Source organism: Conger conger, chromosome 2 (genome assembly GCF_963514075.1).
Source record: "Conger conger chromosome 2, fConCon1.1, whole genome shotgun sequence".
In the NCBI taxonomy this organism is placed as follows: Eukaryota; Metazoa; Chordata; class Actinopteri; order Anguilliformes; family Congridae; genus Conger; species Conger conger.
In genome coordinates this window covers 79501652-79529557 of record NC_083761.1, presented here as the reverse complement: position 1 = coordinate 79529557, position 27906 = coordinate 79501652, and the positions used below count along the sequence as shown (strand labels likewise).

Below are 27906 nucleotides of genomic sequence, written 5' to 3'. Positions count from 1 at the left end.
GATCAGGAGGGATTCACTGACAGTCATTCTGGACTGACTGCTTCATGGGTCGTGGAGACAATGATTGAAAGAAAGTTTTAAAAACAAATCGCATTGTTATTCTCAGTATTGCAGGTGCACTGACCTGAAAATCAAGTCATAAAAACATATGATCCAATCCCAGTTACAATGTACAGTGGCAGGTAAGCGATTTCGAAATCGCTTACCTGCATACTACTATGCAGTTTCGAACACAGCCATTTCCTGCACTTTCATCTATATTAAAAACCATTCGGCCTCTAAACACGCACCTTATCACTTTTACACAGCAAACCAATGCATGGTGAGGGTGATCCAACAAAAGTACTTATCTGCCCCCAAGTGGACGATTTGGGTAGTGCGGCTTTAACAGAAGTACACTTTCGAAGAACGGACAATTTATGCGAACACGAGTACAGAGTACTTCCTTTCTTCAACAATCGTGGCATTTTTTATTTTATTTTCCTAAATGCAATGAATCTTTCTCCCACGAAAAGTGGAAGCCTTCTCCTTGATGAAGCATTACATGACATGATAGGACAATGACCCCCCTTCCATTTTCAGGTAATGTTTGAGCTCTTCCTGGAGTCAAATGTTTATTTCACCACAGGCAAAGGTAGCCGTAACCGTCTCCCTCATAACCGGACTGAGACAGAGAAACTGACAGACAGGACAGACAGCCAATCAGCCGGCCGCGCTTCGAGCCGGGCGACCGCAGCTCTTAAACATGGTGACAGATAGATGGGCGGAGCTACAGTGACGGGCCGGTCAGGCTCTACGCCAATGCGAGTTCAGTCTGAGGTCGAGAGCCCGCCCCCTGCCCCGTTCCTTCCACTCAGAGCCCTCTTGATATAGTGGCACTACAGGACAATTTTCTTCCAATTACGTGACATATTCCACTGTGTATAAAAAAAATGATGCAGGGGAAAAAAACAAAAAAAAAGACAAGAGGATATAATTGGACGAAGGGCATGAGGGCGGGGTTCACTCCAGCACCACAGTGCCCCCTGCTGCCTCTAACGCGGCCTTCAGCTTCTCCGCCTCGTCTTTGGACACGTTCGCCCGGATCTCCTGTGGCAGGGCCTCCACCAGCTTCTTCGCCTGGAGGGGAGGAGGCGAGGGAGAGAGAGAGGGAGAGAGGGAGAGGGAGAGAGAGGGCTCCGTTACAACATTACTTCAATAGAAACGGACATGCGCAGCAGACAGTCCTATAAGGAATTTGCAGGGTGAAAGTGCTACATAGACCATACTGTTGTACATGATCTTGATATTGGCCAGCAGCCATACCACCCTGCCCCTGCTCAGCAGGTGTGGACTTGTTTTACGACTTGGATGGAAAAAGGCTGGCGTACACATACAGACCAGCATACAGACAGTCAGTTTTGGGCTGGCCATAGACTGACATATAGACTGCAGGCATTGAGACAGACAGATACAGACAGACAGAGTGCAGGCGTACCTGTACGAGGTTGAGGCCCTGTATGCAGTTCTTCACTTCCTTGATGAGTTTGACTTTATCTGTGGGGTTCAGCTCTGTCAGCTTCACTGTGAAGTGGGTCTGCGCCTTCTTCACCGGGACTTCCTCTGCCTCTGCGGCCTGCACGCACGCACACACACACACACACACACACACACACACACACACACACACACACACACACACACACACACACACACACACGCACACACGCACACACGCACACATTCACACACACACACACACACAGACAGGCACACGTACACACGCGCACAAGGAGAAAGATTGTGCAAAACACAAGTACAAGAGTGAGAATGTACACACAAACTCAAATGTGCAAAAAACACACATGAATCGCACATGCATATAAACGGCCTTACCTGCACCTTGAATCATGAATCAAGAGCACACATCATGAACAGCGGGTAGTGAAAAGATACGCAGAACACTAGTTACACACCCTGTGTAAATCACACACTTAAAACACACAATCACACGCCACATTCGCACACAAACAGAAGTGCACACATACAGACAGTAGTAAGGCAGAAGTGCAGAAGGAGCGGGGGAGCGGGGGCTCACCGGGGCTGCAGGTGCGGCCGCTGCTGCCACGGCTCCCATGGGCATCACACCCACATCCTGGATATTCAGGGTTTTCTGGGGGGAGAGCGGAGAGATTTTACAGGGGGCACACCAGTCTGCCTTGAGGAGCTGGACTACCTGCGCAACCTAATTGGGCTGCAGGTACCGCCTCATGCTACCAGTAGTGACAAGGACACTAGCAGAACACAAAACTAGAGAAGAATCAGTCAGGAAGGAGAGAGCAATTATCTGTGGCCACCACTTGCAAAACCATTACCTTTTTGGGGCTTGTCTTGCTTTTGCATCTCCATTGCACCTGTTGTCACTTTCATTTGCACCAAAGCAGGTGAAATTGATTCAAAATCATTGTGCTTCCTAAATGGACAGATTGATATCCCTGAAGTTTAACTGACTTGGTGTTACACTGTGATGATTAAGTGTTCCCTTAATTTTTTTGAGCAGTGTATATTAACAAGGGAAACCATTTCATTTCTATGTGCATCTGACTGTAGATTCATTTTACTCACACAATGCAAACGGTAAATGGACAGCATTTATATAGCGCTTTTAACCAAAGCACTGTACAATTGATGCTTCTCATTCACCCATGCACTTGCACACACTCACACACCAGACAACCAAGGCACCAACCGGCTCGTCAGGGTTAGGTGTCTTGCTCAAGGACTCTTTGACGCACCCAGGGCAGGGGATTGAACCAGCAACCCTCCGACTGCCAGACAACCGCTCCGACCTCCCATTTCTTTTAATGAGTAGACTAACTCTAGTCACACTATGTCCCCAGATACAGTACCTTCAGCAGCTCGTTGAGGTCAGACACCTCCAGCAGCGTGAGGCCGGCGATGTCGTTGACCAGCTGCTGGATTTTGGGGGAGTAGCTCTTTGGTGCTCCGTCAAACTGGGGGGCAGCGATTGCATCGGACAGGCAGGCGGAGCTGGTCTTCAACGCTCTCAGACCGCACAGCAAGGGGGTCCTCGTGGCCCGCCTGGGGAGAGAGTGGAGCGCGCCTTCATCATCATCATCATCATCATCATCATCATCATCATGACTGACTGGTCATGGGGTCTCATTGTCTCACTGAACGCCCAAAATTGGTCTATGTAAAAGAGCAGTCTGAACCAGCCTGGGGAGGAGGAGATTACTATTCTAGGTGCCAGGATTCCACGTTCTAGAACACAGAGGACTGATTGCAGAATGTCTGAGCCAATCACAGACATGATGCACTGACAACGTCCATGGAAGGGGCTTCATTAGTTTTCGACTTGTCAAACCAGGTGAAACGAGGAGGGAAATAAAAATGTGGGGGGGGGGGGGGGGATTTAGAAAAGTGTCTTTGGTAAGGTCAAACCTTATATACCCCATAAATGAGCACCAGGCCTGTCCCAGAAGCCATTGCAGGCACTTAATACAGAGTAGCTGGGTAGCTGTGAGCCATGGTTAGCCCAGTAGCAGCATCTGTGGCTCGGTCACTTTTCTCACCATGTTCCTAAAGCTGTGCTTGTGTAAGGGCACGACAGGGCCTGCTGGTGTATAATCAGGGGTAACAGTGACACAATTTCGGCTCTGCACTGCCAGGCTCCACTAAGACCGGAGAGAGACGTTAGTGCCTCCATGGTGAGAACCCGGTTTGGACCAAATGATCACTGGATGCAGGCTTTCCAGGCCGAGACTAACACGGGTCTTAGAATGGAGACTTCCCCCTTGAAAGCTGAGCTTAAATGGACCCGCGACGTAACTGGGCGATTTGGTTTGCTTTAATTTAAAATCCAAGGATACCTAGTAGTTAAATAAGCCCGTATATTATGTCATAAACACTCATGTTCATGTCCGTTCAAAACTATCCAGAAAACATAAAGCTGGACAAAAGTGAATATTCGAACGTTCACAAGCTAGCCATGATAACGTTAATGTTTACAAACCGTAGACCTGGGTAATAAGTAAGTCTGTATACATATCTTAATTCAAGGACCAGAGTTCCTTTCCAGCAATCAGACTATTGTACGGATAAGAAAAGCCATATACACGTATTATTACCTGCATTATGTGATCGTTCTTACGAAGATATCGGTGTCTAGGGATGCAGCTAGCTAGACAACTATTCATTCAATCCTCAACAGCTAACATTAGCAAACGTTCGCTTCACACAATTTCCGCAAGGCAACAAGCTAACTTGCTATCAATGGATAGGGTTTCAGATTTGAATAATGAACACTGAAAAGTGACATTAAATGACTATTCGCATTCGCATTATCCAGTTCAATGTCACGGCAATGACAATCATAACCCCACTTTAAGGTGCCGCTCAAATGAGCAAAAAAGCTAAACTGGATAGCCATTCGGTCACTGTCCTTGAGTGAGGTACAGTATAGAAGGCTGCACCGGCGGTTCCGTCATGTCACCGGCTCGGGTTCACTCCGGCTTACCGTTGCGTCTGTGCTGCGATGCGTAGCACGGTCCGAATGCAGTGTCGGGTGCAGTACATGTCTGTAATTTCGGGTATGCAATATTTCTTGGTTCTGGGTTCCCGGGTCCGTTTTTACCTCCCTATCAGTCTATTAGTCTGACACTCACGCGGCACATGCCGTTCTCCACTTTTCTCTCTGACCTACCCACAATGCAACGCGCACCCTTCAAAATGCAACTTTATTAACAACGAGAAGCTCGGTCAGCAATCATTAGTGGGAAAAACTAAGAAAACGCAACGATTTACAAAATGTGTTTTCCTTATGTACATATTAATGTAAATCGGAACTAAATTATATGCAGAATCATTTCAGCACTATACTTTTGTTTGTGTGTGTGTATATATATATATACATGTAAGTGTATATATGCATATGTGTACATATATAAACTTTATGGTAAAAATGTATAGTTTCATCGTTTGAAGTTAGAACCTGCATGTTTTCTGCTATTTTTGCGCATGACCTATGAACTATGTGCCTTTTTCCTTCGGGAGAGGGTGGGCTGTCTTAAATCGCTGTAAACGCGTGACTAGCTTTGCCTGCCCTGATCATTCTTTCGAAAGCCGTTTCAGTGTCTGTGTTTCCTTGGCAGGCGCGTTTATAGCCTTAATAATTCCAATCGTTGAACTCCAAAGTACATTTAAAACGTATAATAAAGTCGTCCGTTCAATACAACCCAGTTGTTGCATCGCAGCCTTAGATCGCAGGAACCAGTTATTTTGCAAATTGTTATTGTACACCAGCCTACCAAAAGGTTGTGGTCCTACCAGCGTATAACCCTTTTAACCATAAACAAGTAATCCCTATCCCAGCATTTCATATCATGGGGGAGAAGGCGAGAAACGGAGACACCAATATTTTAATGCGAACTGGTCCCTAGACTCAACTGTATGTTAAGACCAGGTGGTCCAGCAGTGCGTTATTTTCCGCAACGTTGAAATCTACGGCCAAGCAACAGCTTGGTTGAAGCTAAATTGAAGCTAGAAATTGAAGCCCGTAATTCGCCATAAATCCCAGGTCAGAGATGACTGCATGCTTGGTGTGATGCAGATTGTTTACAATCCAAACAACTGCTTATGTTTTGCGACAGACCTCGGCACTTTAATGGATCCGCGAGTTTTTTTGTTATACCATGCGAATCAAAATTTGTCCGGACAGTTTTGCCATAGTTTTTGTTTAGTTCGTTTAGCCCAGTATGCGTCAGCTTCACAGAACTGGTGGAAGGAGTTTCACAGTGCATCCGATAACTGCCTATGTGCACGCGTACCATACTCATCAGTGTTCCAAAAATAGCCAAACCTGAAGCATTTTAGGCTAAGCCTGTTAAGAGTTTGAGTTGTTTGGTTCGTTGACAAAGTTTGATGACTGAAAATGTACTATTTAAATTAAACTGACATGAAAAGTTTAATATTTATCAGCACAATATTCCATTTTGCCTTCCGGGTCTGCTTATCAAGAACAAGACATGCAATTTAAGATAATATGACTGGTGGAAGTGTTTCCAGTTCTCAGTGAAGTAAGTACATTGTTCTGAAAGCACTTCAATTCACAAACACACATCTTATTCCAGACAAAAGGCCAAACAAAGCTACTCCCTTAATATATCACCAATTGATAGATGTGTCATTATGAGCAGAAAACACACAAACTAACTGGCTCAGCAGTGGTCTCTTTGTAATTATGTTAAGTATACACAAGTGACAAACAAAACAGGTTGCAACAAACAAAGACCACAGAAGAGCAGGATATTCATTAAATATGGTATTTTTAAAATGCAGACCGAGCAGTATGATGGAAAAATGATCACAGACATGGTGGGTTACAGAAGTTACTGGTCTTGTGTACATATTACAGACATGCTGGGGCAACCTGTAGCCTAGTGGCTAAGGCTCATGACTGGGCCCCGGAAAGGTTGGTGGTTGAAGCCCCAGTGTAGCCATAATAAGATCCGCACAGCTTTTGGGCCCTTGAGCAAGGCCCCTGCTTAGTCTAATCAACTGTAAGGCGCTTTAAATAAAAGCAACAGCTAAATAAAGGTAATTCTGAATACAGGCCCCTCCATTCTCCAGCTCTGACTGGACCCCGGCATCGGAGTGAGTTTTCCTAAATGACACAGCAGGGTGGATGCTGGGAGAAACCGCATCCTCTCTCAAACACAAATTATATTAATCCTCTGCCTGGTACCGAGCCATGGACCTTGTGCATCATCCGCTCCCTCACACACATTAAACCATGGACAGTGTGCATCCTCTGCTACCTCACACACATTAAACCATGGACAGTGTGCATCCTCTGCTCCCTCACACACATTAAACCATGGACTGTGTGCATCATCCGCTACCTCACACACATTAAGCCATGGACTGTGTGCATCATCCGCTACCTCACACACATTAAACCATGGACTGTGTGCATCATCCGCTCCCTCACACACATTAAACCGTAGACTCGCTGAGTCACACTTGTGCTCACAGTCCAGGCGCCATTACTGGAGAAGGCGAAGTCTGCCATACCTACACTGGCACTGTGCCACAGACAGCACCAGACTCCTGAGGAACGCTCAGGTATCAAATTACTCCCTGTCAAGCCTGTTAATGCCATCAGTAAAGGCAATCCGCTCCCCTCCAAAAAAAATCACTTGTAGAAACAATTTGACGACAACTAATTGGCCCGTACTCAAACTCTAGTCGCATACAAAAGGCATTAAACCGCGGGTGGCGTGGAGTGAGTGCGGAGGCACACGGATCAGCCGTTTCGAAGGTTTCGAGAGTCTTTTTCTTCGAAAAAGCTATTAAAAACAAAGAACATGCTGTCCCTTCAGTCACTGGGAGTGGGACTAACTGCACAGTGGAATGTTGACGTTGCCCAGATTCCGTCAGGAATGGTCTTGGGCAATAGTGGCAAACTCCGGTCCTGGAGGGCCGCACTGTCTGCTGGTATTTGTGTTTTCCTTTAAAATCAGCAGCCAATTAAGGCCTTGAGAGCAAGGTCTGTGGACGCTTTAGCCAATGAAAGACTTAAATTCATCCCTCGTGCTTTAGCAGCACACTGCGGCCCTCCAGGAAGGAGCGGGATTGTCAGTCGCTGACTCGGACACCTCCCCAGCGCCGTTTCAAATTCTGATCCCTCCCCTTGCCAAGACAATTTCACCTAATCACGAGCGAGCCTTCCTTTCAAAAGAAACTACGGCACCTACTTCTGCTGCTCTGATGTACATACGACCCGGCTTTATGGAAAGAAACAAAAAAAAAAGAAAAAGAAAAATTACACCAAAATTTGGGTCTCTTTTTAATGTACTTGCTTACGTTGGATTAATTTTCGATGGGTTAAACAAGAGTACTCATCGACACTTCTAGTTCCGTTCATGACCAAACACCTAAGGACCAGAGATGGGACAAGCAGTGGAGTCCGAGGAGTCTTAGATTGGACTTAAGCCCCCGGAGAGAGGACTTGGGTTTTTCCTGCGGTGCGGGAACCTGGCAGAACGATCCGGGGCTACTCGATGCGAGAGAGAACGCAAGTTTCTCGCTCATTCAGTCCGTGTCACTCACTGCCTCCGGGCGAGGTGAGTTTGGGGAGGGGGCTGGGTTGGGGGGGGGGGGAGGGAGGGGGGGGTATCAGTTAAGCATTGGAGGGGGTGCAGTAATTGGGATGTAGTGTGTCGGGACTCAGTCGAATGAGATCAGCTGAGCCTCGCTGCTGGCTGGAGGTGCCTGGGGCTGCTGCTGGCCCTGCTGTTGGGGACCACCAGGGGGCGCCATCTGCACAACGAGGAGAGAGAACACCGTCACCGCTGACCTGCAGGCCTGGGCCAATCAGCAGGCTTCGGACGGAGACCGCTCCGAACCGTCTCAACACACAGCAACTGTCGCATGCCCATGACATCACACGCCAAGGAGAAAGGGGGAGGGGAGAAATGAAAGAGCACAGTGTCAGCCTATCCTGCTGTCAGCCTATCCGTCTCACCTGCTGGTACATGGGCGGTTGTCCTGCAGGCATGTAGGCTTGCTGGGCGGCCATGTTAGGATCCTGACCCATCATGTTCTGGGAGAGAAGCCATGAGAGAGGAGTCAGACAGGTCTGTGTGACCAACGCCATAGAGCCAAACTCTACTCAGCCAAACAATATCCACACTGTGCGTAACTCTACTGAGCCAAACAACATCCACACAGTAACTCTACTCAGCCAAACAACATCCACACAGTAACTCTACTCAGCCAAACGACATCCACACTGTGCGTAACTCTACTCAGCCAAACGATATCCACACTGTGCGTAACTCTACTCAACCAAACGACATCCCCACAGTAACTCTACTCAACCAAACAACATCCCCACAGTAACTCTACTCAACCAAACGACATCCACACAGTAACTCTACTCAGCCAAACAACAACCAAACTGAGTAACTCTACTCAGCCAAACGACATCCACACTGTGCGTAACTCTACTCAGCCAAATGACATCCCCACAGTAACTCTACTCAACCAAACGACATCCACACAGTAACTCTACTCAGCCAAACAACAACCAAACTGAGTAACTCTACTCAGCCAAACAACATCCACACTGTGCGTAACTCTACTCAGCCAAATGACATCCACACAGTAACTCTACTCAGCCAAACAACATCCACACAGTAACTCTACTCAGCCAAACAACATCCACACTGTGCGTAACTCTACTCAGCCAAACGACATCCCCACTATGCGTAACTCTACTCAGCCAAATTACATCCCCACAGTAACTCAACTTAGCCAAACAACATCCACACTGAGTAACTCTACTCAGCCAAACAACATCCCCACTGTGCGTAACTCTACTCAGCCAAACATCCCCACTATGCGTAACTCTACTCAGCCAAACAACATCCACACTGCGTAACTCTACTGAGCAAAATGACATCCCCACAGTAACTCTACTCAGCCAAACGACATCCACACTGTGCGTAACTCTACTCAGCCAAATGACATCCCAACAGTAACTCAACTTAGCCAAACAACATCCACACGGAGTAACTCTACTCAGCCAAACAATATACGCACTGTGCGTAACTCTACTCAGTCAAACAACATCCTCCATAGTCAGTAAATCTCCTGGGCTGACCTGCATGTTGTAGGGCTGGTTGTAAGCAGGGAGTAACTCTACTGGGCTGACCTGCATGTTGTAGGGCTGGTTGTAAGCAGTGAGTAACTCTACTGGGCTGACCTGCATGTTGTAGGGCTGGTTGTAAGCAGGGAGTAACTCTACTGGGCTGACCTGCATGTTGTAGGGCTGGTTGTAAGCAGGGAGTAACTCTACTGGGCTGACCTGCATGCTGTAGGGCTGGTTGTAAGCAGGGAGTAACTCTACTGGGCTGACCTGCATGTTGTAGGGCTGGTAGCCCATGTAGGCCATGCCGTTTGTGGGAGCAGCCTGGGACATGGGGGGCATGTTCTGGGCCTGGGACACTGCACTCTGTAGAGAGGGAGAGGGTGAAGGGGGATGGAGCTAATGACTTCAGATTTAAGAATGCAACATGGAAACTTGATGTGACTTAATTAATGAAGTGAGAACCCCCCCCCCACCCCTCCCCCGCCCGCTCCCCACACTGTTACCTGGTAACCTTGTGTGGGCGTGGGCTGGTAGCTGGAGTAGGCGGGGGTTGTGGTGGGCACAGCCTGCCCTGGGACAGCTGGTTGCCCGGGGGAACCGGCAGCCTGGTACATGTAGGCGTTCACCATGTTAGGGTCTGGAGAGAGAGAGGGAGGGAGGGAGAGAGGGGGAGAGAGAGAGAGAGAGAGATGAAGAGGGAGAGAAAGGGAGAGGAGGAAATATGTTATGGGGCCTGCTTGACACACGTCATTTAAAAAATATCACAGAATACTCAAATGAAAAGATACATCATGTAAAGAACAACGTTTAAGTCATGTGTACTGGGTAACTATGTACCAGTGCAGCTACACACTACATGCAGCTACGCCTCTCATAATTCAGTGAATGTCTGACCATGCATGAGCAACACAGGTGGCATCGACATAAACCCCTCCCCCTTCTACAGTAGCCCCTCCCCATCTACATTAGCCCCTCCCCATCAGAATTAACCCCTCCCCCGTCAGCATTAACCCCTCCCTTATCAACATTAACCCCTCCCCCAGCAGCATTAACCCCTCCCCCACACTCATGTGATGGGCAGGCTGACAGGCTGCTGACCTGTGGCAGAGACAGGGGGTCCCTGGTAGGCCCCGGCGCCTGGCTGGCCAGGCTGGTTCATGTAGACCGTGTGCATGGGGGACCCCTCCACCGACCCTGAGGGGCTGAAGGTCCCGGGGTAACTGGGGGGGCCCGCCGGCTGGTACACCACCCCCCCGGCCACACTGGGCGGCAGGGACTGCATCTGAAACACAGATAGGTTAGTGTAGTATACCTGGGCGTAGGGCAGGGAGACGATTAGTGTAGTATACCTGGGCGTAGGGCAGGGAGAAGGCTGGTGTAGGTTAGTGTAGTGTACCTGGGCGTAGGGCAGGGAGAAGGCTGGTGTAGGTTAGTGTAGTGTACCTGGGCGTAGGGCAGGAAGAAGGCTGGTGTAGGTTAGTGTAGTGTACCTGGGCGTAGGGCAGGGAGACGGCTGGTGTAATATACCTGGGCGTAGGGCAGGGAGAAGGCTGGTGTAGGTTAGTGTAGTGTAGCTGGGCGTAGGGCAGGGAGAAGGCTGGTGTAGGTTAGTGTAGTGTACCTGGGCGTAGGGCAGGGAGAAGGCTGGTGTAGGTTAGTGTAGTGTACCTGGGCGTAGGGCAGGGAGAAGGCTGGTGTAGGTTAGTGTAGTGTAGCTGGGTGTAGGGCAGGGAGAAGGCTGGTGTAGGTTAGTGTCGTGTACCTGGGCGTAGGGCAGGGAGAAGGCTGGTGTAGGTTAGTGTAGTGTAGCTGGGTGTAGGGCAGGGAGAAGGCTGGTGCAGGTTAGTGTCGTGTACCTGGGCGTAGGGCAGGGAGAAGGCTGGTGTAGGTTAGTGTAGTGTAGCTGGGTGTAGGGCAGGGAGAAGGCTGGTGTAGGTTAGTGTCGTGTACCTGGGCGTAGGGCAGGGAGAAGGCTGGTGTAGGTTAGTGTAGTGTAGCTGGGTGTAGGGCAGGGAGAAGGCTGGTGTAGGTTAGTGTCGTGTACCTGGGCGTAGGGCAGGGAGAAGGCTGGTGTAGGTTAGTGTAGTGTAGCTGGGCGTAGGGCAGGGAGAAGGCTGGTGCAGGTTAGTGTAGTGTACCTGGGCGTAGGGCAGGGAGAAGGCTGGTGTAGTATACCTGGGCGTAGGGAAGGGAGAAGGCTGGTGTAGGTTAGTGTAGTGTAGCTGGGTGTAGGGCAGGGAGAAGGCTGGTGTAGGTTAGTGTAGTGTAGCTGGGCGTAGGGCAGGGAGAAGGCTGGTGTAGTATACCTGGGCGTAGGGCAGGGAGAAGGCTGGTGTAGGTTAGTGTCGTGTACCTGGGCGTAGGGCAGGGAGAAGGCTGGTGTAGGTTAGTGTAGTGTAGCTGGGCGTAGGGCAGGGAGAAGGCTGGTGCAGGTTAGTGTAGTGTACCTGGGCGTAGGGCAGGGAGAAGGCTGGTGTAGTGTACCTGGGCGTAGGGCAGGGAGAAAGCTGGTGTAGTGTAACTGGGCGTAGGGCAGGGAGAAGGCTGGTGTAGTGTAGCTGGGCGTAGGGCAGGGAGAAGGCTGGTGTAGTGTAGCTGGGCGTAGGGCAGGGAGAAGGCTGGTGTAGGTTAGTGTAGGGTACCTGGGCGTAGGGCAGGGAGAAGGCAGGCATTTGTGCTCTCATCTGAATGGTGTGCTTCTGCTGCTCCAGTCTCAGCTGCCTCTCCTTCTCCTGCTCCTGCAGCCGCTGGATCGCCTGCTGCCTCTGCATCTCCAGGTACTCCTGCACCACGGACCAATCACAGTGTCATATACACTCACACCAGCCAATCACAGCGTTCTATACACTCACACCAGCCAATCACAGCATTCTATACACTGACACCAGCCAATCACAGCGTTATATATACTCACACAGCCAATCACAGTGTTATGTACACACACATCAGCCAATCACACAGTTCTATACATTCACACCAGCCAATCACAAGTGTTATGTACACTCACACCAGCCAATCACAGCGTTATATATACTCACAGCCAATCACAGCATTATGTACACACACATCAGCCAATTACACAGTTCTATACACTCACACCAGCCAATCACAGCCTTATACACACTCACACCAGCCAATCACAGCAACAAACACACTCATCCCAGCCAACCACACCCCACAATGAGTACCATATATTCCATACCAGATAATATACCCTCTATCCCATACAGATGCACTGTAATATAACACCAAACATCCCTCCATATCAAATATACCATCTACCGCATACACATACACAGGACACTGCAATATATTGTCTAATATCTCTCTATACCTGATAATATACCCCCCTACCCCATACACACAACATACCACTCACTATCCCTAAATACCTGATAACATGCCCTTTCTAACCCATACACACACACCATGATATACCACTTCTACACCGTACACATATACCGTAATATACACACATACACCCAGTATTTCTCCATCCCTGATAAATATCCCTTCTACACTGTACACACACACTCACCGAGCACTTTATTCGGAACATTTTTACTTTATTACACCACTTATCTATGCGATTATCTAATCAGCCAAATGTGTGGCAGTAGTGCAGTGCATAGAATCATGTAGATACGGGTCAGGAGCTTCAGTTAATGTCAACCATCAGAATGGGGAAAAATTTTTATCTAAGTGACTTTGACCGTGGCATGATTGTTGGTGGCAGACAGGGTGGTTTGAGTATCTCAGAAACTGCTGATCTCCTGGGATTGTCACGCACACCAGTCTCTGGAGTTTGCAGAGAATGGTGCGAAAAACGAAAGAAAAGCCAGTGAAGCAGCAGTTCTGCAGACGGAAACGCCTCGTCAATGAGAACGGCCAGACTGGCCAAAGCTGACATCAAGGTGCCAGTAACGCGAATAACCGCACGTAACAGCAGTGGCGTGCAGAAGAGCATCTCTGAACACACGACGCTCAGCGGCCAGGCCACAGCGGTGTCACGCTGACTGAAGTGCGGAGTGAGTGCACACTGAGACAGGCCGACCTGCTTCTTCTGCCTCATGATCTCCAGCTTGTGGGCGAGCTGGATCTGCCTCTGTCGCTCCGCCTCCTCGGCCGCCCGCCGCAGCTTCTCGCGGTGCTCGTCCCGCAGGGCGTTCAGCGCCGCCCGCGCGTCCCGGACCTGCGCCAGCTTGTCCTGCAGCCCCTCGTAGTACACTGCCAGCGCAGGACACAAGAGAGGCAGCTCAGAGCACTGAGAGAGGCAGCTCAGAGCAGAGAGAGAGGCAGCTCAGAGCAGAGAGAGAGGCAGCTCAGAGCACAGAGAGAGAGGCAGCTCAGAGCACACAGAGAGGCAGCTCAGAGCACACAGAGAGGCAGCTCAGAGCACACAGAGAGGCAGCTCAGAGCACACAGAGAGGCAGCTCAGAGCACACAGAGAGGCAGCTCAGAGCACAGAGAGAGGCAGCTCAGAGCACAGAGAGAGAGGCAGCTCAGAGCACAGAGAGAGAGGCAGCTCAGAGCAGAGAGAGAGGCAGCTCAGAGCAGAGAGAGGGGCAGCTCAGAGCAGAGAGAGAGGCAGCTCAGAGCACAGAGAGAGGCAGCTCAGAACACAGATGGGCAGTGTGTGTGTGTGTGTGTGTGTGTGGTTATGTGGTAGGTGGGTAGGTGGGTAGGTGGGTAGGTGGGTAGGGGGGTAGGGGGGTAGGGGGGTAGGGGGGTAGGTGGGTAGGTGGGTAGGTGGGTAGGGGGGTAGGTGGGTAGGGGGGTAGAGGCAGCTCAGAACACAGATGGGCAGTGTGTGTGTGTGCGTGTGGTTATGTGATAGGTGGGTAGGGGGGTAGGTGGGTAGGTGGGTAGGGGGGTAGGTGGGTAGGTGGGTAGGTGGGTAGGGGGGTAGGGGGGTAGGGGGGTAGGTGGGTAGGTGGGTAGGGGGGTAGGGGGGTAGGGGCAGCTCACAGCGTCTCTCGTCCAGCTGGTTGAGCACCTCCAGCAGCTGCGGATGCATGTTGTTGATGGACTGGAAGAGCGACAGCACGGCGCTGTCGTTGGTGATGCTGCGACCGCGCATGTGGTTGCTCTTCATGCGGTTGAGGAAGGTGGTGACCGCGTTCTGCAGCGCCTTCAGGAACTGCTCGTGGTTCTCCTCCGACTCCCCGTTCTGGTACTGCAGCTGAGAGGAGAGGGGCACTGTCAATCGGGGAGGCCTCGAGCAATCACGGTGAGGGGTAGGCGGAGACAGACAGTCAAGGGCACTGTCAATCAAGGAGGCCTCAACAAATCAGAGAGGGGTAGGCCGGACACAAAATGGCAGACTACAGCCTAGTGTTTGAGGTACGTGACTGGTACCCGGAACATTGGAGGCCCCAGTATAGTCACGATAAGATCCGTGCAGCTGTTGAGGGCTTGAGCAAGGCCCTTAACCCAACATTGCTCCAGGGGGCATTGTCTAATCAACAGTAAGTCACTTTTGATAAAAGCGTCAGCTAAATAACTGTAATGTAATGTAGGCAGAAACAGCCAATGAACAGCGTTTTCATTCAAGTAGGTAGAGTTCTTGTCCAATCAGCAGTGTTTTTGTTTTGCAGCCTACCTCCACCACGCTGACGGGAGGGGCTGTGGTCGGGGCTGGGGCCGGGGCCGGGGCCTGGCTCTCCACCGGTTGGGTGATCTGGCTGACTGGCAGGGGCTCGGCCAATGGGACAGGGGCTGGGGCGGAAGGGGTGGGGCTCCTGCGGACCTCTTCCTGTTTCTTCTCCCAGTAACTCCTGTTCAGGTAACGCGCCAACTGAGGAGAGAAGAGCCGAGTCACATATGCACCAAACTTACGTTTACTCCAAGTTCACTCTAATTCGGCAGATGCTCACAGAGAGAGTGACATCCAGGGTCATACACACTACTCCATAACACAACTGGAGGCCTCGCTTAAAGACAAGCTGAAATAATAACTTCAGCAGCTAACTATCTTCCAAGATAAGTGAAACGGATCTTTCCCGGACTACACACGTTTCCTTCACCTCTCTGATACTTCCGCCTTTTGGTGTATTTTGGTGTATTCTTACACCGGGAATTTTTGAAGGGCGGGAGTCAAATTAACTGACACCGCTGTGTGAAAAGGATATTGACTGGAGGGGGAAAGGAAAACCGACAGACATTTCATCGACATACACGCCCAGTGTTATGCGATGACGTCAAACCTCGTAACATCTTGTATTACACATTTTTTGGAATGTATACTTTTAAGACGTGTTCGTCCGGTTGTGAAAAATTGACCAAAGGGAAGTGTGATTTCAGCTCGTCTTTAAGCTACTCAGGTTAGGTAACGTGCTGAAGGACACAACGGCAGTGCCCAGTCCAGGAATGAAACCTGCAGCCTCTGTGGTGCACGTGCAGGGACCCGCTCCGTCCTGCACTGTATTCTAAAAAGCGGATGAACTCCAGGTGAGCGTGTTTAAGCAGCATGGCCAGGCTTGAACACTGCCACTGATCAATCCCTAGCAGGCATGCAACACTACCAGACACATTACACCAGGCACAGTGCTCCAGGCCGTACTGACAGAGCTTTAAGTCAGGATGCGTTTGAGCACGACTGCTCTACTGATTCTACAAACACCAAATAAAACAGGAGGTAACCAGGCCGTTTATTCATGGAAATTCATACATTTAGAAAAAATGTTAAATTTATTTATTTATTCACTATTCATCCAGAATAGATTCAGTTAGATAGGGAAGATTGTTGACGGAACACAGGTTGAGTGCTAATGGTAGAACAGCACTTTGGCGGAACATTGAGAGAACGCTGGTAGAATGCTGATGGAACACTGGCAGGTAAAATACTGACAGAATTTGATGGATGTTGACAGAATGTACCTTGATGGAGCAAAAGTAGCAGAACATAAATCACAAATCAAGCCTTACCTCCGGGTCCACGTCTTCAGCCAGGGGGGCAGATGAGTTCTGTGGAGAACAGAACAGAGTGTGCTACAGTGACAGAGGAGGGAGGTTGCATACAGCCCCTCACTGGCCCAAAATCTCACAGATAAAAACAGGCCTGACTTGACCGTTCCAGAATATGCTAATTCAGTTATTACACATCATCTGTGTTGCTAGGTCGTGCGCTTGTTCTGATTGGTTGTTCTGATGCTGTGACTCTACCTGAAATTTGTTATTGCCTTCCACCATAAATTAGTCTTTGTGCATTTTGAAAAGCACTTGAAATGAAATTGTGTCATTATTGTTATTGTTACAGACAGAAAGTGTACTGGATATGATGTGATTTTGGGGGTACAGGATATGAGGTGGTTTTGGGGTACATAAGGACATTTTGGGGGTAGAGGATACGGTGATTTTGGGGGTGCAGGATATGAGGTGGTTTTGAGGGTACAGGATATGAGGTGATTTTGGGGGTACAGGATATGATCTGATTTTGGGGGTACAGAATATAAGGTGATTTTGAGGGTACAGGATATGAGGTGATTTTGGGGGTACAGAATATAAGGTGATTCTGAGGGTACAGGATATGAGGTGATTTTGAGGGTACAGGATATGAGGTGATTTTGAGGGTACAGGATGAGGTGATTTTGGGGGCACAAGATAAGGAGATTTTGGGGGTAAAGGACTCACCACAGGGGAAGAGTACAGGGAGCTGACAGGGGGTGCCGATGAAGTCACTGGGGTGGGGTCGGCTTTGGGGTACAGGGTATAGGAGGTCTTCTGTCTCTGAAAACACAGGGATTCTCGTCAGTGTGTCACAAAACACGCACACGCGCCCACACACACACACACACACACACACACACACACACACACACACACACACACACACAGGTTTCAGCACGATCTGGGGGTGACGGCAAGACAGAGAGGACAAAGAAAAAGGAAAAGATAGGAGGAGAAAATGAAGACGAGAAAAGAGAAAGGAAAACGATGCGGAAGAGAGCAAAAGAAACAAAAGAGAGGGAGAGAGAAAGAGAGAGAAAGAGAGAGAGAGAGAGAGAAAGAAACAAAAGAGAGGGAGAGAGAAAGAGAATGAATGAAAGATCGAATACAGAGAGAGAGGGAGAGAGGGAAAGAGAGAGAGGGAGGGTGAGGGAGAGGGAGCGAAGGAGCGAGGGAGAGAGAAAGAGAGAGAAAGAGGGAGACGGTATGAGTCGCACCATCCTGGCCTTCTCCTCAGCTTCGCTCTGTGATAGGGCGATGGCCAGCTGTAGCTCCTCCTCCTCCTGCAGGGCCGCCTCGTCTCTCTTGGGGGGCGTCTGAGGAGAGAGAGCAGTTCAGCCCGGGTGGCAAAACACAATCAATATCCCCAGGGAGCTCCACACTCCAGTCCATGTCAGACAGGTCTGGGACACAGACTGTAAGCAACAGTAGAAAAAAAAAAACAACAAATCGCTGGCTAAAGACCCCATTAAATATGCCACACATGAAAAAACAAGCCATTTATAGAGATAGGAGGGGTTTGGAGTTTTTGCATCATCACCGTGCGGAGTACAGGCTTATCTACCACGAGGAGGAAATTACTTCCCGGTTGAGGCTGACAAAATAAACTACAATTCCCACAATGCACAGACACTGTATATGGAGTGCAGCTACTTACTGTTCCACTGACCACTACCTGAGACTGCTGGGACAGAGGGCTGGCCACATACTCCTGGGGGAGCTCTGAAGAGCCAGGGGCAGCTGCTGCTTTACCCTCTGCTTTCCTGGAGGGGGAGAGAGAGAGAGAGAGAGGGGGGGGGAGAGAGAGAGAGAGAGGGGGTGGGAGGGGGAGAGAGAGAGAGGGGAGGGAGAGAGAGAGAGAGAGGGGGGGGAGGGGGAGAGAGAGAGAGAGAGAGAGAGAGAGAGAGGGAGGGGGGGAGGGCGAGAGAGAGAGAGAGAGAGAGAGAGAGAGAGAGAGAGAGAGAGAGAGAAAGAGAGAGAGAGGAGGGATTGTCAGCCAGTCAGCAGCAGTGTAAATCCTCCCTGCGTATCCCAGAAGCCTCAGGGAACGAGGCAGCCCCACTCACTTGTTGAGGAACTCAAAGCAGGGCTCGCACACGCGCACCTCCTTCTCGATGCCGAACTTGGGGATGGTGGAGTACTTGGAGGAGCACTTCCCACAGAAGATCTGCCCACACGCCCTGCAATGATGCTGCAACACGGAGAGAGTAAGTTTCTCCAGCACACACACACACAGTCTCACAATCTCACCACACTCTCACACAAACACACGTGCGCACACATAAACACACAGTCTTCACTCACTCACTCACTCACTCACTCACTCACTCACTCACTCACTCACTCACTCACTCACTCACTCACTCACTCACTCACTCACTCACTCACTCACTCACTCACTCACTCACTCACTCACTCACTCACTCACTCACTCACTCACACAATAAACATAGACACACACACACACACGCATGCATGCATGCACCCTCACACAGATGCACGTTGTCTGTGTCAAGCATAAAACATTGTGTCTGCAAAACATTACATTTTCCGGAGCAGAAAAAAGCACATCCATTTTATATTTAGCATCGTGGTTTCTCCAAATTGTAGGTCTTGAGTTATGAACCCTAGATAGTAAAAAGAACCAGATGAGAACTTTGAGTGTGTTCAAAAAATACAAACCTTTCTGGTCACGACCCCAAACTGAACTCTACACCGATGACACTCCTCCGCATCTACCCAATCAGGAGCCTGCACAGAAAGACACAGACAATGGGGTATTATCTCTGACACAGCCAAGACCTGAGAGAGAGGGAGAGGGAGAGAGGGAGAAAGGGCAGAAGAATGGAGGAGTTGGCTCACCCTCTCTGCTGCGAACATGGCATCGCTCTCCTTCAGCTCAGGGAAGGCGTGACCTGCAGAGAAGGAAGACATTTTACATTTAACAAGTTTAAGTTTTATCTTTGTGATCACTGCAGGGCTTGGAACTGCACTTCCCTCTCGGGTCTTCAGCGCACTTGTCCCCGGTTCTGATCTACACTTTGTTGTACGTCGCTCTGGATAAGAGCGTCTGCTAAATGACTAGAATGTAACGTAATGTAACAAGTGCATACGTTCCTCAACAAATGAAAAGCATCAAATCCATCAATGGCAAAACACACATAAAGAGCACGAACAAAAACAAGAGTAAATCGGGAGTTTTTTTTTTGGTGGAGTGGGGGGGAGGGGGGAGGATACTATTCATCTCTTTCCTGCATCTGATCTTCAAGAAAGAATGAACGCCATTTTATCCTCACACACACACACACACACACACACACACACACAATTCACAACATTAGAAAGAAAGAAAAAAGAAAACAGTCATGACACTGCAAATGAAAAAGAGGAGAGAGGGAGGGAAGAGAAGAGTGAAGAAAAACTTAAATATCAGGCAGGGAGGAGAGAAAGAGAGAAAGAGAGCTAGAGGGAGGGAGAGAGAGAGGGGAGGAAAGGAGATGGAAAGAGAGAGGCAGACAGGCAGAGAGAATGATAGAGAGAGACGGAGGGAGCGAGAGGGAGAGAGAAAGAGGGAGAGGGAGAGTGAGAGTGAGAAAGAGTGGGAGGGAGAAGGGAAGAGAGAAAGAGAGGGAGAGGGAGAAAGAGAGAGGGAGAGAAAGAGAGAGAGAGGCAGAGAGAGAGGGAGAGAGAGAGAGAGAGAGAGAGAGAGAGAGAGAGGCAGAGAGAGAGCACTCACCCTCGACCTTCATGATCTGGTAGGTGTCCTGAACCACCTTGTACTTGGGTTCGTTACGGAAGGCGTGGGCCCAGGCCTGGATCAGGTAGAGAATCTTATTCCGCACGTTCGGCTCCGTCAGCTGTGGGAGAAACGGCACAGTTATCACCGAGTTAGGGAACCCCCCGCTCCACTCAGTGCTGCCTGTGCCATTATAGCGCTTAGCACATCCCCCTGCTCCACAGTGCTGCCTGAGCCATTATAGCGCTTAGCACATCCCCCTGCTCCACAGTGCTGCCTATGCCATTATAGCGCTTAACACATCCCCCTGCTCCACAGTGCTGCCTGAGCCATTATAACGCTTAGCACATCCCCCTGCTCCACAGTGCTGCCTGTGCCATTATAGCGCTTAGCACATCCCCCTACTCCACAGTGCTGTCTGTGCCATTACAGCGCTTAGCACATCCCCCTACTCCACAGTGCTGTCTGTGCCATTACAGCGCTTAGCACATCCCCCTACTCCACAGTGCTGTCTGTGCCATTATAGCGCTTAGCACATCCCCTGATCCACTCAGTGCTGCCTGTGCCATTATAGCGTTTAGCACATCCCCCTACTCCACAGTGCTGTCTGTGCCATTACAGCGCTTAGCACATCCCCCTGCTCCACAGTGCTGCCTGAGTCATTATAGCACTTAGCACATCCCCCTGCTCCACAGTGCTGTCTGTGCCATTACAGTGCTTAGCACATCCCCTACTCCACAGTGCTGTCTGTGGCATTATAGCGCTTAGCACATCCCCCTACTCCACAGTGCTGTCTGTGCCATTACAGCGCTTAGCACATCCCTCTAATCAACAGTGCTGTCTGTGCCATTATAGCGCTTAGCACATCCCCTGCTCCACTCAGTGCTGCCTGTGCCATTATAGCGTTTAGCACATCCCCCTACTCCACAGTGCTGTCTGTGCCATTACAGCGCTTAGCACATCCCCCTGCTCCACAGTGCTGTCTGTGCCATTATAGCGCTTAGCACATCCCCTGATCCACTCAGTGCTGTCTGTGCCATTACAGCGCTTAGCACATCCCCCTGCTCCACAGTGCTGTCTGTGCCATTACAGCGCTTAGCACATCCCCTGATCCACTCAGTGCTGCCTGTGCCATTACAGCGCTTAGCACACCCCACTCCACATGATACAGCACTACCTGTATCATTATAGCTGTGTATGCTTAACTATTACCACTAAAACCACTACATGTACACAAAGTAATTTTGGGATAAAAGTATGAGCTAAATAACAAATGATTATTTTTATAATTATTATTATCATCATCATTATTATTATTATTATCATCATGATGATCATTAGCATTATTATGATTATGATTATGACAATCATTGCTACTTATAATGCATCAAAACAGTAAAGACAAGCAACAGAGATTGAGAAATGCATGTTATGCAAGTTCCTGTTGCGTCAGTTAATTTTCATAAAAACATTGGATTTTTTTTTTTTTTTTTTTTTTTTTGCTTCATCATGGTGAAATGGCAGCCTCCATGAGCACGTTTTTCCACGGACGGCACTGCCATCTCTCACTCATTTCAACCCACACGTTCAGCCCGTTTCAGAGCACATCGCCGGGAGGCTAACCTTGTGAAACTGAAAGAGGACTCTACACCCGGGAGATCATGAACTTCACCACCAATTACAGGTGCAAAGGTCCCACTGTACAGAGAAACTAAGAATAGTTTCACCTCTAATTTATTTGCCCAAAAATCAAAATAAGACCGAAATGGACACAGCGCGTGAATGGGTGAGAGCAGGCACAGTAATAAGGAACATTCAGACTATCCACATTTATGAAAAATACGTGAACAGCAAGTCAGACTAGAGCCAGCTTCACCTGCCCTTGGAATACGAGTTTGTTCGGCGTCATATCACTGAGGATTATGTGCAAAAAGGATTCTGATATTTCTCCATTAACCCCATAAGGCTTAAGAGTGCAGACGTGTGATGAACATGTTCCTAACTGAATAATTCCAAAGCCAATGAAACAATCACTCGACTGGCCATTGAAAGCAGTTCTGGAAACTAGTGATTTACAATTGCTAACAATTCTTAAATACTCACAATTCTTGAAAAAACATAACCAAAAAAACCTGCTCTTCAAAGGGTTAAGAGCATATACGTAAAGAGTCAACCTTAGCCTTACAGCTATACCCTGAATAAACCGGATTACCTTTACTGGAGCCGGGAGGAATCTGTGCTTTGTTGATCTCTCACTGTGTTTGTTCCTGCGAGAGTCAGATCCAGGAAGTCCCCTAAACCACTGGCCTAGCTGACTGCACGATCATGTGAGACGGTGACACCACCAGGAACGCAAGGCAGGCAGCCAGCAAACCCCGAGTCACCTGACCAAGCCTCAGCCAATCAGGCTCAATGAGCTGCAGGCACGGGCCTCTGTGTTTACAGCAGCAGTAGCTGCAACCAATCACAAGCTGAGAACAGGTCTGACTGGCAAGCACTCTCAGAGCAGGTTTCTGCTTTAGGCACCATATAAACAGTGCTGGAAAAAGAAGTTTAGGAATGGGAGAGGGAGGGGCAGCATGCTGCAAACCCGCTTCCCTCATTGGTGGAGAAGATACCCAACTTCTGTTATTACTCAAATAACCCCCCCTCCATTAACAAGGCACAGACTTTCAGGACTTGATGAACTGTCCTGATAACTCACACGAGCATGACAACAACTCCAAGGAGAGCGAGCGAGAGAGGAGAAAGACAGAGAAGGACAAGCAGAGAGGAGAAGGGGGGGGGGGGGGGGGGGAAGAGAAAATGTCACCTTGAGAAGGTCCTTCAGCTCCTCCATGGTCTGTTTGCTCGCCACCTCGTCATGAATAGTCTGACCGCAGTTCTTCACCACCGACTCCAGCACCTGCAAGAGAGCCCAGCAAATACACACTACCTGCACAACTAATACATTAACAGAGCAAACACACACTACCTGCACAGCTAATGCATTCACAGAGCAAATGCACACTACCTGCACAACTAATACATTCACAGAGCAAACACACACTACCTGCACAGCTAATGCATTCACAGAGCAAATGCACACTACCTGCACAACTAATACATTCACAGAGCAAACACACACTACCTGCACAGCTAGTACATCCACAGAGCAAATACACACTACCTGTCCAACTAATACACTCACAGAGCAAACTCACACTACCTGTTCAACTAATAAACTCACAGAGCAAACTCACACTACCTGTTCAACTAATAAACTCACAGAGCAAATACACACTACCTGTCCAACTAATACACTTACAGAGCAAACTCACACTACCTGTGTTCAACAAATACACTCAGAACAAATAAACACTGCCTGTTCCACTAATACACACTAACAGAATAACTGTATGCATCTCATGAAAAACGCAGTGAAATATACCCTTTTGTGATTCACATTAACAGAACAGCCTCAATCCTCCAACACACTCACACTACATTTACACTGCCTGATAAGTGACCAAATTCTATGACCTTTGACCTGTGACCCGTGACTCACCTCCAGCGCATACAGGGCCACATGGGGGTTCTTGTCGCTCAGCTTCTTTTTGATGGCTCCGATGGCGTACTTCGCCCTGAGAGGAACAGGAAGAGACTTTCACACAGCGCTCACATGACTTGTGTTCCCATCACCTGCATGAAGGGGCATGATCACCAAGGCCACAGACAGCCACACAGTCTCTCTCTCACTCTCTCACACACACACACACACACGCACACGCACACTCGCACACGCACACTCGCGCACGCACACTCGCACGCACACTCGCACACACGCATACTTCACATACAAGAGCACACACACACACTCGCACACTCGCATACTCGCATACTTCACATACAAAAAAACAGATACACGCACATTCACAGAGTGCACTACATGGAAAGCTCCTAAATGTAGCACTTCCTCACTGTCCTTACAAATAGCACAAGACTATATGTATGATATTGTACTGTGAGCGAACACCACTAAGCTATGACAAATGTATATGCCATTAGCTGCCATGTGGTACAGAGTTAGCGATATGGTATGGTGCAGTACAGAGTTAGCGGTATGGTCAGGGTGTGGTATGGCATGGTGCGGTACAGAGTTAGCGGTATGGTCAGGGTGTGGTATGGTATGGTCAGGGTGTGGTATGGTATGGTGCGGTACAGAGTTAGCGGTATGGTCAGGGTGTGGTATGGTATGGTGCGGTACAGAGTTAGCGGTATGGTCAGGGTGTGGTATGGCATGGTGTGGTACAGAGTTAGCGGTATGGTCAGGGTGTGGTATGGCATGGTGCGGTACAGAGTTAGCGGTATGGTCAGGGTGTGGTATGGTATGGTGCGGTACAGAGTTAGTGGTATGGTCAGGGTGTGGTATGGTATGGTGCAGTACAGAGTTAGCGGTATGGTCAGGGTGTGGTAGGGTATGCTGCGGTACAGAGTTAGTGGTATGGTCAGGGTGTGGTATGGTATGGTGCGGTACAGAGTTAGCGGTATGGTCAGGGTGTGGTAGGGTATGCTGCGGTACAGAGTTAGCGGTATGGTCAGGGTGTGGTATGGTATGGTGCGGTACAGAGTTAGCGGTATGGTCAGGGTGTGGCACAGAGTTAGTGGTATGGTCAGGGTGTGGCATGGCATGGTGCGGTACAGAGTTAGCGGTATGGTCAGGGTGTGGTAGGGTATGGTGCGGTACAGAGTTAGCGGTATGGTCAGGGTGTGGTATGGCATGGTGCGGTACAGAGTTAGCGGTATGGCCAGGGTGTGGCATGGTATGGAGCGGTACAGAGTTAGCGGTATGGTCAGGGTGTGGTATGGTAAGGTATGGTGCAGTACAGAGTTAGCGGTATGGTCAGGGTGTGGTATGGTATGGTGCGGTACAGAGTTAGCGGTATGGTCAGGGTGTGGTAGGGTATGGTGCGGTACAGAGTTAGCGGTATGGTCAGGGTGTGGTAGGGTATGGTGCGGTACAGAGTTAGCGGTATGGTCAGGGTGTGGTAGGGTATGGTGCGGTACAGAGTTAGCGGTATGGTCAGGGTGTGGTATGGTATGGTGCGGTACAGAGTTAGCGGTATGGTCAGGGTGTGGTATGGTATGGTGCGGTACAGAGTTAGCGGTATGGTCAGGGTGTGGTAGGGTATGCTGCGGTACAGAGTTTGCGGTATGGTCAGGGTGTGGTATGGTATGGTGCGGTACAGAGTTAGCAGTATGGTCAGGGTGTGGTATGGTATGGTGCGGTACAGAGTTAGCGGTATGGTCAGGGTGTGGTATGGTATGGTGCGGTACAGAGTTAGCGGTATGGTCAGGGTGTGGTATGGTATGGTGCGGTACAGAGTTAGCGGTATGGTCAGGGTGTGGTAGGGTATGGTGCGGTACAGAGTTAGCGGTATGGTCAGGGTGTGGTATGGTATGGTGCGGTACAGAGTTAGCGGTATGGTCAGGGTGTGGTATGGTATGGTGCGGTACAGAGTTAGCGGTATGGTCAGGGTGTGGTAGGGTATGGTGCGGTACAGAGTTAGCGGTATGGTCAGGGTGTGGTATGGTATGGTACTCACTGAGCATCGCCCTGGCGGATGAGGTCACAGATCTGCAGGATCGACTCCCAGTCCGTCTCCAGCAGCAGCTGGCTGGTCGCCTTATCTGAAGGAGAGAGGAGGAATTCATTCCTAATAATTATTATTTTAAATTAGCATTTATTCACACACACGTACACAAACTGGGCGTATGAAAGATTTAATATCAGTTAAACACTTAATTGACCAGACTGACTAACGTGCACGGCAGACATGACATTTCTGCACTTAGCACTTAGCATCTTTACAGAGCGACTGACGGATTATTTTGATTTTTACAATACATTTATCAACAGCATGGGCCGACCTGGCAATCAAAACCACAACCTTTTATTTCAAGTCAGGTGCCTGAACAACGATGCTTCACAGTCATTTGCTTGGCAGACGCCCGTTCCCTTGGCAACTGATAAGACTCAGTTTCTACATTTTGCATGCCGTTCGCGGCTACTCGAGGAAATTCTTGGCGAAGGAAACATTACATTAGTGGGACTGAATGGCAAGAATGCCCCACGTGATTACCCAGAGGAAAGCCTCTCGTTACAGAACCAGTTCATCATCCATCACAGCACAGCGTATCGTTTTTTTATTTTTATTTATATATTTTTTTAAATCAGGGTTATATACATTTCTGTTATATATTCCCAAGCACTCACTGCATATAAATCGTGTGTCATAATAAATGGATTGTTGTCGCATGAAGCCATGTAGCTAAAACGAAAACGCAAAATAAATAAAAATTTAAATAAAAAAACCAAAGAACCAAAACATAGCCAGGATAGCGGTGAATGCATTCATGTGTTGCGGAGTATAGGAGACGCTCCGTGGGAATTAATGTGCGGGCCTGTATTTCACTCTAATCAGGCTATGGAGCATGACACAGAATACAGTGCGCATGCGAACATGATTCAGCGTCTCCGTTTTTAAGACACTCCCGTGTGAGAACACACCTGTGATGACATATACTGAACTCAACCTGACAAACACGCTCTTAATCTTAAATACACAATGTACGGAAACCAATCTTCTCACATATCTACCGTCGGCATACATTCCACTAAACAACAAACACTTTTGGCACACATATTATGCATATTGTTCTGAATCAAGGCTACCCCGTCCCTGGAGATCGACCATCATGTACGTTTTCATTTCAACCATAATTTGGCACGCCTGATTATACTAATTGGCAATTCGGGGTCTCTAATATTAGCTGTAGAATGTGGTGCTACTTTGTTGTGCTAAGAATAAAAATCTAAACGACGGTAGATCTCCAATAACAAGGTTGGGCAGCTTTGTTATCCAATTTCATCAATAATAATTCGCTAATCTTCGCCTGAAGCACTCTAGCAAGAATAAAAACATCATATAGCCATAAATGTTGGCTAGCTGGCTAGCTGAACACCGATTCACACACATCGTAAGTGCTAGCATAGTGACTGAGATGAATTAACGGTATGTTTATTTCTCAGCCCAAAAAAATCACTGACAGTCATGTTAGGTTATGTTCTGTAAGTCTTAGGATAGTAACGTAACGTCGGACAACAATTTAGAAGCTAGCGGCGGAGGACAAATGATTTAGCTATAAAGGCCTTGACTGAACTCAATAGACCCAGACAATGCAATCGGAATTGGGGCGGATGAATATCGAGAGAACAAAACATTAGAGGGGGGAAAAAAAAACATTGGTTTCCCATCTGCCCATGTCGAAAGTTTTTATTTTATAATACTTACCCAGTAGTCTCTCAAATGCACCCCCGCCTTTACCCATTTCTGAAAATAGATTTCAGGGACTTGGTGGCGAAATCGTACGTTGGCTTGTATTTCTTCGGCACTTCCTGCTTTCTGTGGCGTAGAGTTCATGAGGCTCCCTCACGTGATACGCATGTTAACTCATACGAAATTAAACTCTACCGCCCCCTGGAGATGAACACGATCTAGAAGTCAAAAGTGTAACTTTTATATAT

General features: G+C 48.8%; 2 protein-coding genes across 7 annotated transcripts; both read right to left on the bottom strand.

Moving 5' to 3' along the window:
- Positions 1–446: 446 nt before the first annotated feature.
- Positions 447–4725, bottom strand: mrpl12 (mitochondrial ribosomal protein L12). The gene is made up of 5 exons (XM_061231507.1): positions 4520–4725; positions 2889–3081; positions 2078–2152; positions 1478–1615; positions 447–1119 (listed from the first exon to the last, which is right to left on the bottom strand). The coding sequence occupies exons 1-5, from the start codon at positions 4576–4578 to the stop codon at positions 1003–1005; spliced, it is 582 nt and encodes a 193-aa protein (XP_061087491.1). The 5' UTR covers positions 4579–4725; the 3' UTR covers positions 447–1002.
- Positions 4726–5940: 1215 nt separating this feature from the next.
- On the bottom strand, positions 5941–27834 carry LOC133121600 (hepatocyte growth factor-regulated tyrosine kinase substrate-like). Of its 6 annotated transcripts, none has more exons than XM_061230891.1 (21): positions 27674–27834; positions 25925–26009; positions 23887–23962; positions 23152–23244; positions 20340–20460; positions 19466–19518; positions 19286–19354; positions 18670–18794; positions 18261–18366; positions 17821–17919; positions 17288–17383; positions 16583–16621; positions 15258–15452; positions 14624–14837; positions 13710–13882; positions 12298–12438; positions 10754–10937; positions 10159–10292; positions 9923–10018; positions 8528–8605; positions 5941–8322 (listed from the first exon to the last, which is right to left on the bottom strand). In XM_061230891.1, the coding sequence occupies exons 1-21, from the start codon at positions 27708–27710 to the stop codon at positions 8230–8232; spliced, it is 2307 nt and encodes a 768-aa protein (XP_061086875.1). In that variant the 5' UTR covers positions 27711–27834; the 3' UTR covers positions 5941–8229. The 6 variants fall into 6 exon arrangements, with proteins under 6 accessions (XP_061086875.1, XP_061086876.1, XP_061086877.1 ...); XM_061230892.1 differs by having other exon boundaries at positions 17288–17377; XM_061230893.1 differs by having other exon boundaries at positions 18279–18366.
- Positions 27835–27906: the final 72 nt, after the last annotated feature.

Bases quoted from the DNA above. Each gene is read 5' to 3' on its own strand.
- LOC133121600 (XM_061230891.1), bottom strand. From the start codon at position 27,710: ATGGGTAAAGGCGGGGGTGCATTTGAGAGACTACTGG. The intron at 20,461-23,151 runs GTGACATTTTCT...TTTCTCCCACAG, and splicing joins AGCTGAAGGACCTTCTCAAG to CTGACGGAGCCGAACGTGCG. The intron at 16,622-17,287 runs GTGAGTCCTTTA...TGTTCTCCACAG, and splicing joins CCCTGTACTCTTCCCCTGTG to AACTCATCTGCCCCCCTGGC.
- mrpl12 (XM_061231507.1), bottom strand. From the start codon at position 4,578: ATGTACTGCACCCGACACTGCATTCGGACCGTGCTACGCATCGCAGCA. The intron at 2,153-2,888 runs GTACTGTATCTG...CTCTCCCCCCAG, and splicing joins ACCTCAACGAGCTGCTGAAG to AAAACCCTGAATATCCAGGA. The intron at 1,616-2,077 runs GTGAGCCCCCGC...GCGTGCGTGCAG, and splicing joins CGGCCGCACCTGCAGCCCCG to GCCGCAGAGGCAGAGGAAGT.